Source organism: Acanthaster planci, linkage group LG01, assembly GCF_054643075.1.
Source record: "Acanthaster planci isolate LZ-2023a linkage group LG01, COTS_SCS, whole genome shotgun sequence".
Lineage (NCBI taxonomy): Eukaryota > Metazoa > Echinodermata > Asteroidea > Valvatida > Acanthasteridae > Acanthaster > Acanthaster planci.
The window spans coordinates 26126256-26145172 of NC_141777.1; the positions used below are offsets into that span (position 1 = coordinate 26126256).

The window sequence follows — 18917 nt, forward strand, 5'->3', positions numbered from 1 at the left end:
TTAAAGTACGAATGCTGCTATGTGGCAAGACAAATTCAATCTATGATGAAGAATTTTCTCGACATGGTGTTAAATGTGCTGTTGGTTAAACTTTGAAATAGAATTGGTTTTATAGTAAATTGGGAATTTGACTACGACAGAGTTGGAAATTTCAATCCGTAGCTTGAATGAAAAACATTTTAATATAGTCGGAAAGTTTCATTACACCACATCTTGACTATAAGCGCAGGATTTGCAAGTAGGCAAATGTTATGAATTGGTGTACGGATTCAGTTTAAGCAGAATCACAGAATGTTTCAAAGGGATAGCCTACCTTACAATCAAATTCAACTACATTTACAGACAAACAGCTTGGTATTATTAAGTGAAATCCATTTAATTTTAAATAATATTTTGTCTCCATCCTAGGGCGTAAGGTCTCACTGAGCAACATTTTCTAAAAGGTACATCCCGCCTCGGAATTGCCCAAAGTTCAATGTTTTAGAATGTTTAATTTGCATACGTACGGGTTTAAGGGGACCAACTGAGTGTCTTATATTGGTGGGCGGCCAAAGTTTGCAGAAATATCACCTTTTAGTTGGTTTTGGATTTTACCTTCAACTCGTTCAAAATGGTAATTCTCCCATTGATTTTGAATAGGTTGTATTTTCATTTAGTGTTTGGTAGTACATCTATTATTATTTTCTAATACTTTGGGAATTATTCTTTTAGTTTTGAACCGACGGCCAACCATAGTTTTTGCAGCCACTTGTAGGAAAACATGACTGTGACGTCAAAAGATCAGACCCTAATATGGAGAAACGATGAAAAAATAGTCCTTTTGAAGCTTGCGTACGTATTTCCATGCAGCAACGAACAAAAGCCATCAAAGTAACTACTTGCGTGTTTGCTTTCGCCCAAAGACTCGGATCCATTGCAGTTCGTTTCGCCTTCTTCCTAGGATTATTTTTCTCCTTCATTTTCAGTAAGCGATTTCTTCGACAGAGAGTTGATGCTTTCTTCCCGTTGTCCTTGTCTAAGACATGGAGTTCTCGTTGCTTTAGCCACAGAGCAAAGGAAAAGCTTCCGTGGTGACGTAAATGCAAAACTGCTCGTCAAAAGCGTTCAGAAACGTGCTTCCTTTGTATCATGAATATTGAATACTTGACTAGTTTCGTACAGAGGCTGTAGGCGTAGCAGTTCCAGCACTGAAGGCAATTTGCAAGCTAAGTGCACCTCCCCGATTAGACTTGAATCAAGTCGGATTCGCGTTACTCTTCCTGAGGCCCGCTTCGAACGTCGAACTGCTGCCGTGTCTCATTCAATTAATGACCCAAAATTTGAATTAGACACGGCGAAAATTCGACGTTTGAAGAAACTGCCGGCTTTCTGCCGAAAGTTTGACAGGTCTTGCCGCTTCTAACGGCAGAAGAGCGGCACGGCTTCAAATGTCGAATTTCTGCCGTGTCTAATTCAATTTAAACGTCCCAACTCTGAACATCGTTTTAAAATGCGCATGCGCCCTAACAGCTGTTTTCGTTTCGGCGTTAAAACAAGATGGCGGCGCACCGACACCTGTCATTTCCGCAACAGTATAATTGTAGTCACCTCTGGCTAGTCTGTAAAGACACATTCCTAACCTATGCCCTGGAGATATGGGGATTTCTGTTACTGTGTTCCGCTCCAAATCTTGTTTTATGTGTGACAGGATGAATTCAAAGGTTCCTTTTGAAACACGAAATGCCCTTCTGAATCTTTTCTCAGAGTTCGTATTTAGCATCAATTCAAGCCAACCTGTATTCTTGACCAACCGTCAACAAGACCGGGGTCTTGTAACATTTTCCCTGGAAAGGAGGAGTAGCAGGACAAGCGAACGTACGATTAGAACTCTCCTTGTTGCAATAACATTGAGTAGTGCTGATTGTTGCGAGAAAAAAGTCTTCTTCTCGCAATGAGAATATGTCACAATATCATTCTTTCTCTTTCCGCCATGTTGTAATTTGGCATTAAGGTCAACAGAAAACTGGCGTTTGAAACAACTACTGAACTTCTGCCGCTTTTATGTCGATCGCAATTAACATGTAATTGAATTAGACACGGCAGAAGTTCGACGTTCGAAGCGGGCCTAAGTCAGCCATCCCTTCTGCCGGTCGGCGCACTACACACGGTCGTCGCGCTCGGTCCGGTATAACCCTTATAAGGCGCCCTCATTATAGCCTTTAGCCTATTGTACAACGTATGTCATAGTCACCTGTCAGTAAGTCTGACTTAAGGGATAAGCCAATCAGTTCCCCTGTTGGTAATATGTAATTATTCTTAAATGTGAACGACATGATCTTGCATATGTATACGGAATTTACACCAATCAAAGTATTCAGACTTGTAGACTCGTTCATTATGATGTAGGTATGAACGACATAAAAACAAGCAATGTGATTGGCTGCTACCACTTTAGGTAGATGAGCTTATTCGCTGTGTACAAACGGTTGACAGATTCGTTAAATTAAGTCGATATTCCTTAACGTAACTCATAGTAATAAGTGGACAAAAGAGGGCGCGTTCGATGTGTATGCAAAGCAGAAATGAAGCCGTCTGAGAGATCCGTAGAGTTGGATATAATATCCAACTCTATGTTACCCACCTCTATGGAGAGATCCCGACTTGAGTCAAATCTACTCCCGATCAGCCGTGAGCGCCGCGCGGCTCAAGAACCGCTCACGAACACAGTCAGTGGCGAAGCTAGGCTCTTCTCAGAGAGGCATAAAGGGAGCAAGAATGGAGGGGGGGGGGGTGTTTCCCCCTCGGCAATGCCACCGAACACATTGGAGGACAACATACACTGCGGTCCATGTTAAGTAAAGCTGTGGGCTTTACTGCATGGTATTTAGCCCATTTGTCCACTTCCTCCAAGCGACGAGCACATAGCCGTTTGTGTGAATATATTTGAAGACATCGCTAGATTTTCGGGAGTCAAAATTTGGAACCTCGAAATTCCTTCGGTCGACAATTATACAACCAACACTTTTTGGGGGCATTCACTTAATGACCTTTCCATAGGTTGTATTTCATGGGGAATACGTTTTATAACGCAAAGGGCGCAATTGAGGACGGTGTGTACGTTTAAAACTGCAATGTAAAATTAATACAAATAGCGTTCCTTCGAGGTGAACGTACGTTAAACTGTAGCGACTTACGAACATCATTTTCGCCCAATGAAAACTTTACTCGGATAGGCTCCGCCCGACTTTAACCGCTCTCTTTATTGTACATCATAAATATTCATTTTTTTTCAAGAGCTGATCTGAAGGGATGCACATAGTAAGTTTAGAACTAAGCACGAAAAAAGAATGTTGTTCGTGAAGTGTGGCTTTTCAAACGACCCTGTTTATTTTCATTAAAGAATAGGCAAAAGGTGTCATATTGTAAGAGTGCAACGTATATCTGTCTATGAAATGGGATGCAAATTTGCTATGAAAGTTTTGTCAATTGATACATGTATTTGAAAATTTTAATGTGAATATGTTATCACTAAAAAAGCGTAATCTTTTACAAACAAAACTCTCGACCACATGTAATTCGAACTGACGAACAAATGTGACAGTGTAATATGCTCAGGTAATAGCCGTATACATATCTGCAAGGGTGGGGGATGGCACATTGTTGCGTATGTGTATATTCGGCCGTGACAGGGGTGGATCGTATATCTCTGTAATGGATCCGACTGAATTCAAGTCAGAAGACACAGAAGATTGGTCTATGTTCAAATTCCATGCATATCTAATGCCGATCTGATAAGCAGACCTGCTGTGCTTTCGTCGTGCTTGTTCAAAAGCGGTTTAGTTTGGTCGCAGAGATTCACCATCTACAGTCGAATTATAATCAGGCATTGTTCAAATAAAAACGAGATTCAGGAAGGATGTAGAAATCACCGTCTGATGATATTCAGACGTGGCGTTCACAATCAAGTGAGATTTTCTTGGGTTCTACAAAGGACCGACTGATGTTAATCATGCTCGGAGTACAGTTACGGTAAGCCTTTTGCGAATTAAATTGGAATAAAATCTGGCACACTGAGTTGTTTAAATTCACATGAACATATCAATTTGAATTCTTTATACTATACTAAAGACACTGTTGCTATACCTCGTGATTCGAGGCAAGCTTTTGCCTATAGTTACATAAGAGACACCTTCGTCAATGCACTGTTTCAATGGATAAGAAGGGCACAAAGGAACCAGTCCATTGCAGAGATGGCGGTCGCTATACAAAATGCTTGCCCTGAATCATAAAGTATAGCAACATGTCTTTAGTCTCTGGAATTCGAGTTGTTATGTTTATGTACAATCAGATAACTCAAGGTACCAGATTTTATTCAGATTTAACTCACAAGAGGTTAATTTGATTCAGTCTCTTTTAATATCACAGTCTTTAAACCAAGGTAGATATTTTTGGGAACAAAGTTATAATGGGTCACCATGCACCTCTAGTACAAATGTCCAGTGATGAAAGGCATCACAATGTAGCCGTTGGGACCATGTAGTCAGCTATATGGAACTAAACGCTCCCCCACGAGGCCGATTTACATCATGGATAATTTTAACTACATATTCCTTAGTGGAGAACACTGATTGCATGTTCTTCCCTGGTGCAACTCGTGGCTTTGAGAGCCATTCAAATGGAATTCTTTTGCGTGCTCAATTCCTCTTTTTTCGTAGGCTTGACTCAAGTCGGGATCTCTGTGACGTCTTCGTTTCTGCTTTGGATACACATCGAACGAAACCGCGCGCCGCTACTAACTTGCTTCGCGCCCTCTGTGTCCACTTATTATTATGAGTTCAGAAACTCCGACTTGACGAATCCGCCAACCGTTTGTAAACAGCGAATGGGCTCATCTGCCAGAAATGGTAGCAGCCAATCACATTGCCGGACTTGTTTTTACGTCGTTCATACCTGCATTAAAATGAACGAGTCTACAAGTCTGACTACTTTGATTGGTGAAAATTCTGCAACATTATGCAAGATCATGTCGTTCATATGCAATTATGAATAACTACATATCACCGACAGGGATTTCGATTGGCTTATCCGTCAAGTCGGACTTACTGATTGGTGACGTATGACACGTTGTACAATAAAGGCTATAATGAGGGCGCCTTATAAGGGTTATGTGAGCTGCCGATGCCGGGCCTAGCGCGACGACCTTGTAGTGCGTACTAATGGGGGACGGCTGACTTAAGGAAGAGCAACGTCAGTCCGACTTGATTCAAGTCTACTTCTTTCGTGGCTACGCGCGTTTAGCATTTGCATTTACGCACTGAATGGTACGGATTTATAGTGTGCATCCCTCTCTAGCTCTCAGAACAGATCGAAATAAACGTGAATATTTGCGATGCACATTCAAGAGAATTGTCCCAGTCACAGTTGGGTGAAGCCTATCGTGTACAGTTCCTCATTGGCGACAATAACGTTCTCACGTAGCAACAGTTTTACCTACGTTCAAAACGAAAGAACACTAACTGGACATATGCACAGCAAGATTGTTTTGTCTATGGCACTTGTTTATACTTAAACTTGTGCAGTACACCACCCTTCAGAAAAGTCTTGCATTAATGTAGCGAAAAAAACTTTATGTAGGCCTAAATGTTCCCTAAATGCCATGCTGCTTGATTCAGGCAAATATTGTCACACCTCTGGGGAAAAATGTGATTGCAGTATGCTCAAATTATCATCTTATTGGGCGACAATTTCCTTTCATAGTTTATGCAGATTTTAATTCATCTGTCACTAGATAAAATGTTTTGGGTTTACCCTTCCCCCGTACTTCCTATCCCTTCCTTCTGTCTTCCCTGCCTCCCAAGTTTCTCCCTTACCTCCCACCTCCCTTGCTTTCAACCTTCCCGCACCTCCCACTTTCCCTTACCTCCATTCTTTTCCTATCTCCAATCCTTCCTTGCCTTCCATTATCCGTTACCTCACACCTTAATTCCCTCCCTCCTTCCCTCACCTCCCACTTTCCCTTACCTCCATCCTTTTCCTATCTCCAATCCTTCCTTGCCTTCCATTATCCGTTACCTCACACCTTAATTCCCTCCCTCCTTCCCTCACCTCCCACTTTCCCTTACCTCCATCCTTTTCCTATCTCCAATCCTTCCTTGCCTTCCATTATCCCTTACCACGAACCTTAATTCCCTCCCTCCTTCCCTCACCTCCCACTTTCCCTTACCTCTATCCTTTTCCTATCTCCAATCCTTCCTTGCCTTCCATTATCCCTTACCACGAACCTTAATCCCCTCCCTCCTTCCTTCACGTCCCACTTTCCCTTACCTCCATCCTTTTCCTATCTCCAATCCTTCCTTGCCTTCCATTATCCCTTACCACGAACCTTAATCCCCTCCCTCCTTCCCTCACCTCCCACTTTCCCTTACCTCCATCCTTTTCTTATCTCCAATCCTTCCTTGCCTTCCATTATCCCTTACCTCACACCTTAATTCCCTCCCTCCTTCCCTTACCTTCAATTTTCCCTAACGCTTCAATTCCTCCCTCCTTAGTTACTTCCAACCTTCTCTTACCCCACTTTCCCCTACCCCAAAACTTTTTCTTTCTCTAATCCTTCCTTCTTCGAATGATTAAAAATCAATAGTTAATTTTTAAAATGGTTTTTAATTGTATCGAAAATGTGGTTAACTGGTATCTCTTATACTCCCATTAAATTTTTTTCTGAATACATTTTTTGCGCTTGTATTGTATTGTATCTTGTAAATATTTAGAATTTATGCTTTTGAATGTACACCAGGAAAACAAATTGACTTTTTAGCGTGATACCGGTAGTATTTTTTAAAATCTTGAAATTATAACAATATATATCTAGGGAAATAGGAATAACTAATTTCAAACAGAGAAAATCTTGGTACAGGCTCAAAGTGCCCTTTGTCGATCATACAATGCAGAGTAACAAATGCACATCAACATGTCTAGTGCCGCGCATTTAAAATTCATCATTGCTTAACTTGTATATTCTCTTTGTGAAAGTAGAAATGATAACCACATTATTCATGCATGTACCCACTGATAAAAATGTTTATTATATAGGTCCAGTCTGCAGGGGTTTTGAGCGGGAATGTGCAAACATTATACATCGATCGTGCTGTACAGTTATATCTACTTCAAGGTGAGGCGAGAATTCACCGTGCACTGTAGACGGCAGTTTAATTGATATACGTACTTCCGCCTGTTTAAGGGTATCATGTCTTTATGAAAGTTGACTTAAATCATTAAATACAGCAGTACGGGGGGTTGGGGGCGTAAGAATCCACCCATTTTTAAATCAATTTTAAGAGCGTACAAACCTTACGCTGGGGAGAGGGTAAAAGTGGCCATGAACGCTAGTCAGTAATATTTTACAATGATGATGACGATGACCTGCTCATAACATCTTTTGTCTTTTTTCCCAGTTTGTACAGTCTACGACGGATGGGGTGTTACAGAAAATGAAATTTCTTCGTACATTTCAGAAAATGATTAGGATGGTTTCTACTAGCAACAGATCTATCTCGGAATCGCCTCTCTGTGAAAACACATGAAATACCAAAATATTATTCAAAATTATAATGCTTTGTCTTACGTATACCTCAAAACTACAAATTTAAAATCTTATTTAGTATAAGTCATAAGTGTAATCTGACAGATGACAAACGTTTCTATAAATCAATCAGAGCATTTGTCCCAATAAAAGAGTTCCATAGTCACGATCAGTGCCAAATAACCAATATGCTCAATATTTCCGCTTCCTCTTCAGTTCTTGCTGTTGCAATAAAGGCTTCTGGAATATTTACAGTCACTACTTACTGAATCAAAATTGGAAATTAAAATCTGCTCGCATACTTTACTTATTCAGTAAATCTGACATTTCTACATGTAGCATTTCATAGCAAAATAATAAAACAGTACATTAATCAGATCCGCACTTTCAAAAGGAAGAAAAACGAGTTATACGAACATCAAAATAATCTTCATTTCTATTAATTTCATTTCAAGAACAAAAATCTGCTTTAATTTAAACATGCTTATTACACATATTATAATTTTTTATCACAGGTTTTGCAACATGTTATAGGCCTAACTATTATGATAAAGTAACGAACAGTGAATAGTGAACATTTAATTACACCAAGATTGGTTGACAGTTATATGTACCCATTTGACAAACCAAAGCCAGTTTAGGGGCATTTTCTTTAATGTCCCATTAGGCGTTTCTGTTGTCTCTACATTTTCCCTTAGGAAAGAACTGAATGAGTTTTACATCTCAATTTCTACCGCGGTATGTAAAAATATTTCTTATCACTTAACTATATTGCGGTGAGCTTGAACTTAATGGAAAAATAAGCCTAATTTTCATGGAAACTTGCTCTCCTAAAATTAACCCCTTACGTACAAGGTTGTATCCAAATTATTCTCTGCTTGGATCGAATAAGAAGTATTTCCACATACATCACAAGAAATAATAGTATATCTGATAAAAGGAAGAAAAATAGAGCCATGCAGAGCACCGGAAAAATTCCGCAGTTCTACCACTTTCATTTTAAGAGGATAAACTACTTTAATCTGAAACATGTGGATGAAAACTTTTTAGATTGACTATAACAGATTTTAGTGACATACTGTAAATTGAAATAATGTCAAGCCATTCTTTATAGCTTCAAATGTAACCAATTTTGTTTTAACAAAGTGCCTCCACCTCAGTAATAATGAATAGTCGTTGTGAAGGCCAACGCAATAATCGATATTACATTACCCTGTCGGCCAAGCAAAGCCGTTGGGGATTCATTTGACATCCTTGTACGTCCTGCAGGCTTTTCACTTATCCCTATATTCCCCCTGACTCATATGATTGATGAGATTTGTAGCTCCATCTTTTTATATTACGGTAATTTTGTTTGTTGGCAGAGCAAGGCCCATTTATATGGAAACTCGCTGAACCAACAAGGCCGTATCTACAGTCACCAATTATTTTTCACTTGGATAGCATTGTCCTTAATGCAGCTAGTTGTTATAGTGTGAGTAGATGTTGGGTTGGTAATGCGCTTGTTTAGACGAGCTCTAACGCGCCGTGACATCAGAAAAATATTTTGCATGATAGAATCACCCAGCTCTTCAAGGTGCGTGTGGACTTTATCCACAGTATTGACGGTGAGATTTCCCACAAGAAATCACGTGGTATAAGTTTGTTTTTCCCCCTTAGAAATGCCGCCGACACTTTTGCCCGGCAATGAGGGGAAAAGTATAGTGGCAAACCCACTGAGAAGTTACGGATCAAGGGTGATAAGACCCCTGAGGAACTCCTCCCAATCTGTGAATGTCAACCTTCGCCTTCTTATATCACAGATTGTTGTTTGTCCAGAAAAACCAAATTGAAGTGAACTGTGAATCAAGTGGTATATAATTTACGGTAATTAGAGTGACGGTAATATAATCCCAGTACACTCATGTTCCATTTCAGTTGGCAGTTCCCTTTAGTAAATGACAACAAATAAACCCAAACTGACTTGTTGCTTATACGGTATTTACTAGTAAAGTGACTGAAGTGGGATGCAAATATGTGATCTCTGGAACGCCGTGGTCCTAGTGGCAGTGGTGGGTAAAATTTCCACAGAGAGCACACGAGGGTACATTTTGTTTTGTTCATTTCTTTCGCTTTTTCCCGTTTTTGGTTCTATGATAATTTTTAGTGGGGCAAGCAGCCCCCCTCACGCAACGCCCATGAACATCATTTTAGACTCGTATGCACATAGTAAACACGCTACTCATGAGGGATGTAGCTCCCTTCGAATACGAGATGGTAGCTCAATTCAAGGTACAGTCCTGACAAAATTATTGGTGAAAAGCACACGTGGGTGAAAACTGGTTGTGTACCCACGCTTCTGTGAAAATTAGTCTTTTTGGCAAGCTGTCATTTTGAAACAGACAATGAAAGAAGGCGGTTTTCCAACGATGCGTCTACACATGCATGCACTTTTGGAAAATTGGCAAGTGTTGACCATAATTTGAACGCACCCTCTCGGTCTACCACTCTCAATAGGCCTACATTTATTCGAAGAGGGATGCCCACAGAAGTTTAACGTTAACAGCGCAGTTGCTTTATATACATTTTGCACTTTAAAGTTGTTATCGCCGCACATGTGTACCAAATGGTACCCCGTTCCCTACCCGCATATCCATTGGATACGGCTCCTGGGAGAAACCTCACGACATGATAGTAACTAAGCCCACGGGAGGAGAATTGACCAATAAATCTCAAGATACGTTTTTACACAGTTGTATAAACCCTGCAATTTGGACACAATTACTCTAAAACATTCTAAGCAGAATTTTCTCTTGAAAAAAATTGCCCCAAAACCCGCGTTACGTGTGGTTGTACAAAAGATAAGCTTTGAATATTAATATTATTTTAAAAACTTAGGGATTTTTTCGGAGGGGTCCTCATTTAAAATACACCACATCGCTTTATTCAGTGATTGTAACTGTACCAGTATGTTTCCACGAGAAAATCTTGCAAAATACCAGCAAAAGTTGTGTATCCATCAGTTATTCTACAAAATTTTCATACGTCAACAAAAGGTTATAGGCAAATAAAATTGAATACTTTCCATTCCATGAAAGAAATGCCTATACTCCTGAGCAATGCATTCATATTCGATTCGATTTATGTCTTGGTGTAAGTGACGTATCCAGTTGGGGGGGGGCACGGAGGCAACTTTCCCCCGTGACAGATTTCTTTTTTTCAAATAATGGTTGAGTAAAAGAGAAAGTATGCATTATATTTATTTATCAAATATTAGCACCAAATCCCTAGGAAAACAACATCAGCAAATAAAAGCAAGGATTTCGGGACCGCAATGTTTTCGAATTTTTTCCCCACAACATAATGTTGAATGGGCTCGAAGACGCATTCACTTCTTGATCCCCCCAGCCCACACACCCAAGTGTGTATTTGCCTGCAACTGGGGACCCCCTCTTGTTCCTCTTTTGTTTGTACTTTAACTTTTTTAGAAAACCACCCATATGTTTTGTACACACTTGTCAATCGGGGACCCTCTGTCAATCGGGGACCTTATTGTCCTCTATTGTTCAGGGTCCCCAATTGAATGCAGAAACAAACTCACCCACACCAAAAGCTGGATACACTGCCGCTTCTTGTCCTGGGGATTGGTGGTACAACTTTCAATCTGTCCAACAATTCACCTGTCAATACGTCTGAATATGGTTGCTCACCATTCGTTGAATGTAATCGAGGTATTCCAGGAATCTGTTGAAACAAAAGTTACTCTAATCCTTACAATATGTCAATGGTAATCGCGGTGAGACGAATTCCATTACAGTCGGACTACATCGAATGGACAAAAGTTGGCAAAGATCCAACACAATTGGAATGACCAATGACTGAATTCACGGTAGCATTTGAAGGGGACAAAATGAAAATGATCCCACGAGTCAGTCAAGTCTCTTAAGTCAGCCAATTTGCATGAATTCAGCTTTCTATACGATGCACAACCTTGTACAGAAGAAATAAAAACCACTCGACCTTAAAAAATAGGGCTGACCTTTTGTCGCAATTTGTTTTCAAGAAAAAACGGTACTGTTTATTGTTAAGCCTTATTGTTTTCAATGGCAGGACCCACCAGTTGTGCCCTCCCATTTATACAGTTCTTAGTTTCCAACGTCGGACCCTACTTTAGGTCCAATGTTTAGAAAGAAGCAAAAACTAATAGGCTTAGGCGTAACAAATTTAATTTTTAAATGGAAAGTTAAACGGAAGCCTGCAAGACATCAAATACAATTTGACCCGTCATAAATGAACACCCGCTGTTAAAATGCTACGTACATTGATTTTGTGTTAAGATTGTTTTTGTGCTTTAATTTCTATTTAAGGTAAAGGAATGTTTAATATTGATACATTTGTACATATTATTGATATTTCAATCATGTATTTGAATTATGCAAACATTTTACGGCATTTCTATGATAAATGTGATTTTTTTGTAATTCTAGATCAAAATCTATGGAGTTGAAGACAAGTTTTTCACAGCATCCCTCTGTAGTTTTCATACTTCGATGTTCTCGCAGCAGTTGTAAAAGAAAATATTGAATGTAAAGTAAAATTTAATTGTTAAGTTTATCGTTCCCTGTTTTCTGCCTTATAACACAATTGTTGAACAGTGCTTAAGGTACATTTGTACGTTTTTGTCTTAATTTAGCAAGATCTACAATCTATAAGACAGTTCTGTATAATTACAGCTTATTCTGATTCCCTCTTGCAAAGAATTTAAATTTTCATCAGAGAATTTGTGACATCTCCTTCGAAAAAAAGTTGGTTGAAAAGGTTTTTCGAGTAAAAAGTAAAATGCATAAATTCATCTGCTGTTGATTGACAACATTTATGGGGGGGGGCTAGTGACTGCCTCTGTTATAAAAAAAACATCTAACAACATGTTGACCTTGAGTTTCCAACTGCCGTGACGCGATCGAACCACGAGATTACTTACTACAGTGACCACCTCTAACAGTCACTGGTATGGTCCAGCCATTTTTTTTACACGGAGATGAGTGTACGTTAGGTGTAAGTGATCTCCAATAAACAGTGCATATGATATAGTTGTAACACTGAAAGTACCGCTTTCCACACTTTAGTGAATAACTTGAGGAAATTTTAGGAAAATGGAATTTCAGGATTAATTACTTAGGATTAATTATCCTATCTTCCAACACATGAAAGAAACAAGATCAGTCCAAAAATACATGACATGAAACGAGATTTGTGTGCAAAATCTCACCAAAGACAGACTTGCACACATGGCGATACACCTAGGCGTATTTCAATAAGACAGACCTATACAATAATGCATATGTCTAAGTCTATGACAACACGACAGCAAATTCGTGAGGTACAATATGGGGGACTCATAATGGTGTGCCTCCAAATTTGTCGATCCTTTCCGAGCGCGCATTGGGTCGACAGATTTCGTGCACTGTGATCGGTCAACGCGTTGCAAACTCTTGGAGGCGCACTATAGTGAAACGCCCGAATTCAACACTAACATTTGCTGTTCATACAACAAAAGTGTATGCATGTGACTGCCCAGAGCTATACAACAACATAAAAGTCGTGCGTAAATGATGCCCAGTTTATCCAGTGGTGTGGTCGAGTCCGTTAGAGGTCCGTTGCACAAGACCAGTCATCAGGGTGAACAGTGACCTGGAGGATAATGCCTTTGCCAAACTTCATAGCTTAAGACTGCAGCCTTTCGGCATTGCGATGGGCTTGCATGCAGGTAGGCCTACCATGGACTCGGCTATGCAACACTGCCAAAGACAACGTGTCAAGCCTTATTAGTAGGCCATGAATCTCGGGGGATCAGGGCGGGGGTATTATGGTGTTCTAACTATGGAGTTTCTATGTTTGTGAATCGTAAGGGTGGTGTGTGTGAGTTTGTACGTTGTGTGTGTGAGTTCGAACGTCAGGTGAATTGTAAACTTCACGTGTGTGAGTATGAACGTTCAAACACGACTTTCAAACATGCACACACGACATTCAAACTCACAAGCATCCCCTACTTTTAGATGGGCTATTGCATCATTTACAATTCGGGGTGAGAAATTAAAAAAAAGAAAGAAAAAAATCAAGGCGGATTTTGAGTAATTTTTTTGACAGGTATTCAATAGCACTGAAAAGGGGAGGATTTTTTCGGAAGTTATAAATACGCCATTTTGATGTAGGGTTCAGGGGTGTACGTACTTATTAAAGATGTACATCAAGTTGGAATTTTAAATCTGTACACAGCCCATCAGTTCAGCGTGCCTGTGCTTGAAATGTACTGCGTCACAAGCTGACGGTTTCGATGGCGCTGTATTTATGACGCGTGAACGCACGATTGCATAGTTGAATGCGCAATACCAGGCGGGCTTTCTTTGGAGCAGGTCTAGCCTTCATACAACAGGTACAACATCACCAGCATCGTATTGAATAACCACCGTAGCTCGAGTAATTGCTTGCGCATAGTGATCACTAAAAGGTAAATTTAAATATTGGCATACATTCACCGTATGAAAATCATCTCGTTTTTGACAAGATACCCCTGAATCGTGTTTTCCCCGCGTTGGCTACCGGTTGTGTGACCTAAAGAGGCCCCGTTGCTCCGTGGATCATGGCAATATTTCGGCAACTGAGAAAGGTTGGATGCAGCGACCGCACCTACCACTTACTGATGATATTCCTCATGTGCGGATGGACGGGTAAGAATATAGTGCGCTGCCCGTTGAACTTAACAGAAATGCCCTTTGATTTAGTAACTGATCGGTGCAGTCTTCATTTTGGTTAATTTTCAAGCTCGTACTTTTTGACTTTCCTGAATAACTTTGCCGATTCAGATATTAGCTATGTAAGCCCCGGTGTTACACTTTAAGTCACTTTCATGCCATCGACTTATTCGTAGTAGGGTTGGCTGGAAGATAAGGTATGATTAGTATTGGCTTCGTTAATATGAGGCAAGGTAATAAGCCTCTTACGAGTTCAGTTGGAACAAAATCTGAATTCTTTAAATTCACGTGACCATGATCTGAATTATCCATACAAATACACTGTTGCTGTTCCTCCTGATTCGGGGAATTTGCTTCGTTACATAAGAGACGCCTTGCACCAATACACTGTTTTCATATAAGAAGGGCACAAAGGAACCAGTTCCATCTCAGAGATGGTAGTCGCCTTGCAAAAGCTTACCCCGAATCACAAGGCACATCAACAGTGTCTTTAGTCTTGGGAATTAAAATTGTTATGTTTATGTGCAATCAGATAACTCAGCGTACCAGGCTTTATTCAAATTTAACTCACAAAAAGCTCATTTGAATGGGTTGTTTTCTTATCCTTTCTGAAGAGAGTTTACTATTATACTTCATTGCGCGGCTTATTTAGGTGCATAAAGGGAATATCTAAGCTTCTGACACAAACCAAACATTCTTATCAGCCACCGTGCCGTTCTTCTCCTACAGTGACAGTGGTCTCTGGAAAAAACGAGAAGGATCTCGTTACCGACCTTCTGGGTAGCTATGGACCCAATTCTGTCAGGCCTCTACAAAACGCCTCCAAGGCGATTAGTGTCAGCCTCCGCCTGTTGGTAGCACTGATCATTGAGTTTGTAAGTCCAGCCTTGAATGGCTGCAGAAAACGTGTCATCTCTCCCATTCTCTAATCCACCCAAAATATGTCTCGGTTTCAGTCATAAAAATGACTGTGCAGAACACATGAATACATGTAGATATCTTTTCACAAAGGACAAAACACTTTCTTTAAAATTCCGTAATACTAAGAAGGATTAATTTCCATAGTGGTACAGCAATGCAGCATGGGGATTGAGAGAAATGGTCCGTAGGATCAAGGACCATTTAAATGGTCACTGGTAGGATCAACTTAATTGAGCTTTTGACCGTGTTAAACTGTGGCAACCTTTATGCGAAGTAAATCCGTACCTATACTGACGGGTTAATATTTCACATGCACATTCGGGAATGGCAATACCAATTTATGTGACAATCATTACAAGACATGTTTTTATAAAACCAACAGGATGAGCCCCGACAACAGTTGACGATAAAAGGTTGGCAGAGAACGGTAAGTTACCTTTAATGTTAATTTTACAAGCCCATATGCAAAACCATAAGCCTTCTTTGTTTACTTTAGTATTAAGAGTGCCTTACTTCAGTAATTAATAATTGCCTTGCATTAGGTTTGGAACACATTACTGGCTTTCTAGCTTGATTTTGCCCTCCCGTCACAATAATGAGTGAATATCGACATTAATGCCAACATTCATTATTCATGCAGTAGAGATGCCATTCTAGCGCTACTGGATTGTAGATCAGAAAATAAACTGCTTTTGGAAGATGGAAATGAAAATTCTCATTTCAAGAAAATCAGGATCAAAACTAAACATCATATTCAAAACACACAATAAACTAATTGTTTGATTCATCGTTACTTTCAGACCAAGTTAAGCAGAATATCTGGTAATTTTGGTTGATTTCCTGCTTGCTGACCAAAGCGGGCCCATGGCAGTATTTCTGAAAAAAAGCTGTTTTATTTATGTGATCAGTGTCGTTAAAAAAATCAGTTCAGTGTCATTTAAAACGTAACCCCTACAAAGAAAGACAGACAAAGCAAACAACAGGCCACCCGGCGACCGGCGAACTCACAGCTTGGTTAAGAGCAGGCGACTTTCAGTTATGGAAAAAAACACCCTAGAGTCTCAAGCGCAGTGTAGCGCATTATTCCCAAACGGTCTGTTACGAGGAACATTTGGCGTGCAAATTGTGGTGTGATAAATATACTTTTGTAGCTTTTACAGAGGTGAGAGATCTCGATTAGATTTGAATAATTTTTCTAGCCTAAAGTTTCGGAAGAGTTGATTCCGCTATTTTGAAATTGTAACATATAATTTATCGTTTACTTTTAAAGTCATGGCGCGACGAGTTTCTTGTCTGGAACCCAGGCGACTACAATGGACAAACTGAGTTGCGCACTCTACGGCCAAACATATGGAAACCAAACCTGGTGGTGTTGGAAAAGTAAAATATTTTAACTATTTTTTTTAGTTTAATGGCCTTGCAGATTAGTATTTTAAGAATTTTCTATGTTTTCTTTCCTGTAATGAAACCGAGGATTCCTCGACATATTCAGTTGCCTTGTACTTTGACTGGGAAGCCCGAAGAAATCCACAAGGAATAGTTTCAGAATTAAATATGAGAATTTGAAAATCTTTTACCTCATGCAGCTGAGACGGGAAACATAAACACTCAGCCGGCCGGCAAATTCAATAAACATGTTATTGTTATTATTGTCATATATTGTGTATATATATTAATAACATGTCTATATATTATTATTGTTTGCAGAACATTTTGTGTGTGCCCTGATATAACTAAAATACTTTGTTACTGAAAGCAGACTGGACATTAATTTTCACTAACTCATAGTTTAGTTTTAAAGTAAAGCATGCAAAAAATTATAAAAATGGTCATTCTTGCCATTGTTTATTTTGCAGCGTCAATTCCAACTTTGCTGTCCATGACAATACAGAAATCTCGATAACCTCCAACGGCACAGTCAACTGGTACGCCCCCGTCATTTACCAAACTGCTTGCAAGGTCAACGTTCGGCAGTTTCCTTTCGATGTTCAACATTGCAACTTGAGTTTCTTGTCTTGGACGTTCGACCAGTCACGTCTGGAACTGTGGTATTTCGATGACGAGGACGCTAAACAAGAAGTATTCAGCGGAGACGGTGTGTGGCACCTGGTGGACGTCGCTGCAGAACGAAAGGACGTGTTTTGGGCTTGTTGCGAGCAGCCCTTCTCCATTGTCGTCTACACGTTGACCTTCGAGAGGTCCTCTCTCTTCTACACCTTCAGCATCCTCATACCGTCAGTTCTCCTCACTACCATCACTCTGGCCTTGTTCTGGATGCCAGCTGAGTCAGGGGAGAAGATCTCGCTGGGAATGACCAATCTTCTCGCTTTCGTTCTCTTTCAGCAGCTCATAGCAGACAGCATGCCGCCACTCGGTGATCAGATCCCTATAATAAGTAAGTAGCGGTAAGTGCCGAAGTCCGTAACTCGTTAAAAAGTACCTTTTGGTTTGTACGACATTATCGAATGCACAATACGGGTGATTCACAATAAAGCGCCTCCAAGAGTTTGCAACGCATTGGCCAATCACAATTAACGAAATCTGTCGCCCTTTTCCATACGCGCATTGGGTCGACAGATTTCGCTCATTGTGCTTGGTTAACGCGTTGCAAGTGATGATTGAACAAGTTTGTAGTGGACATTTTGTAGTAGTCTATCAAGGATGGTACTCTGTATATATATTTACACTTAGGCGAAGCTATGTCCGATGACTAGCGCGTGAGCGTTATCTACAATATACCGGTACAGTATAAACGTAGCACAAAAAAGTTTTGGTCTGTGAACTGACTGAAAGCTGAGTCCCATTGATAGCCCATAGGCTTTTAGTTATGACAGTTAATTCCGTTTAACAAGTAACTTTATTCGTTATATACAATTGTCAGACAAAATCATAAACAGATCGCGTTCCATCCTACCAACTACCTTATCCCATGACGCTGGCTACAGAAAACTTCTTGAGCACTGATTTGATAGATTAATCACGTGATTTGAGTCAGTACCCTGCATGCGCCTGAAGGATGCGCACAGAATACATATATTGGCAGTTGTCACCAGTCACCTTTACTCGATAGGACTGGACAAAGGCCAAGAGCAAAAAGCACACAAAAATATTCCAAAATGCGAAGAGTGATATCAGAACGCTACCCCGTAATGAAGCCCTCATATTGTGATGTTTGTAGCAAACTTTGAAAATTTGATGCGTTCAAATACGACTGAAATGGCTCACAAGTTGTATTTCCTTACTCCCGCTAGCAATCTATCTCTTCTGCATGGTGGTTGTTGGATGTGCATCCATTTATGTGGCTGTGTACGTCTTGAGGCTGTATCACACACCCTCTGACAAACCTGTACCCCAAGGAGTCGTCAACGTCGTGAAATGTCTCAGTCGTCAAAAGGCTCCAGTCACCTGGCAAGCGGTATCTCGGATAATCGACAAGGGCATGTTTGCCGTGTTTCTTGTGTCGTCTGTCGTGATCATGGTAACCTCGTTTATTGCTGTCAAACATGGTGCCTGATGCCACTGGCCGGTTAATATCTTCAGAATTACATCACGCCAACCTTTTCGATAATACGTATATTAGTGCAGTGCGCATAAGCAGCATGTAACTCATGCAAACTTTTGGGCACCACACCCTAAAAATGAAGCTGTGGGTAGTTTTATATGTGCCAGGTATGTACAATTTCGTAGCAACATCAGTAGATATTCTT

The 18917-nt window shown here is 40.2% G+C and overlaps 2 protein-coding genes across 4 annotated transcripts in view; one reads left to right on the forward strand and one right to left on the reverse strand.

The window, feature by feature from the left end:
* The window catches only part of LOC110975182 (N-alpha-acetyltransferase 30-like), a 41246-nt gene extending 29847 nt beyond the window's left edge, over window positions 1-11399 (reverse strand). Inside the window, exon 1 of the mRNA XM_087133210.1 lies at window positions 11139-11399. The gene's annotated coding sequence lies outside the window, so the exon portion shown is untranslated. The remainder of the gene's footprint in view (window positions 1-11138) is intronic.
* On the forward strand, window positions 3756-18727 carry LOC110975131 (neuronal acetylcholine receptor subunit alpha-7-like). 3 transcript variants are annotated; one of them, XM_087133218.1, is made up of 7 exons: window positions 3756-4008; window positions 14103-14265; window positions 15019-15164; window positions 15593-15637; window positions 16481-16590; window positions 17067-17605; window positions 18462-18727. In XM_087133218.1, the coding sequence occupies exons 2-7, from the start codon at window positions 14178-14180 to the stop codon at window positions 18722-18724; spliced, it is 1191 nt and encodes a 396-aa protein (XP_086989344.1). In that variant the 5' UTR covers window positions 3756-4008; window positions 14103-14177; the 3' UTR covers window positions 18725-18727. The 3 variants fall into 3 exon arrangements, with proteins under 3 accessions (XP_086989344.1, XP_086989342.1, XP_086989351.1); XM_087133216.1 differs by lacking the exon at window positions 3756-4008 and adding an exon at window positions 12760-13304; XM_087133225.1 differs by lacking the exon at window positions 3756-4008 and having other exon boundaries at window positions 13900-14265; window positions 17067-17615; window positions 18462-18583.
* The last annotated feature ends 190 nt before the right edge of the window (window positions 18728-18917 follow it).

Coding starts and splice junctions, on each gene's coding strand:
- LOC110975131 (XM_087133218.1), top strand. CDS start 14,178: ATGGCAATATTTCGGCAACTGAGAAAGGTTGGATGCAGCGACCGCACC. Junction 14,266..15,018: donor CCTCATGTGCGGATGGACGG/GTAAGAATATAG, acceptor CTTCTCCTACAG/TGACAGTGGTCTCTGGAAAA. Junction 15,165..15,592: donor TAGCACTGATCATTGAGTTT/GTAAGTCCAGCC, acceptor TAAAACCAACAG/GATGAGCCCCGACAACAGTT.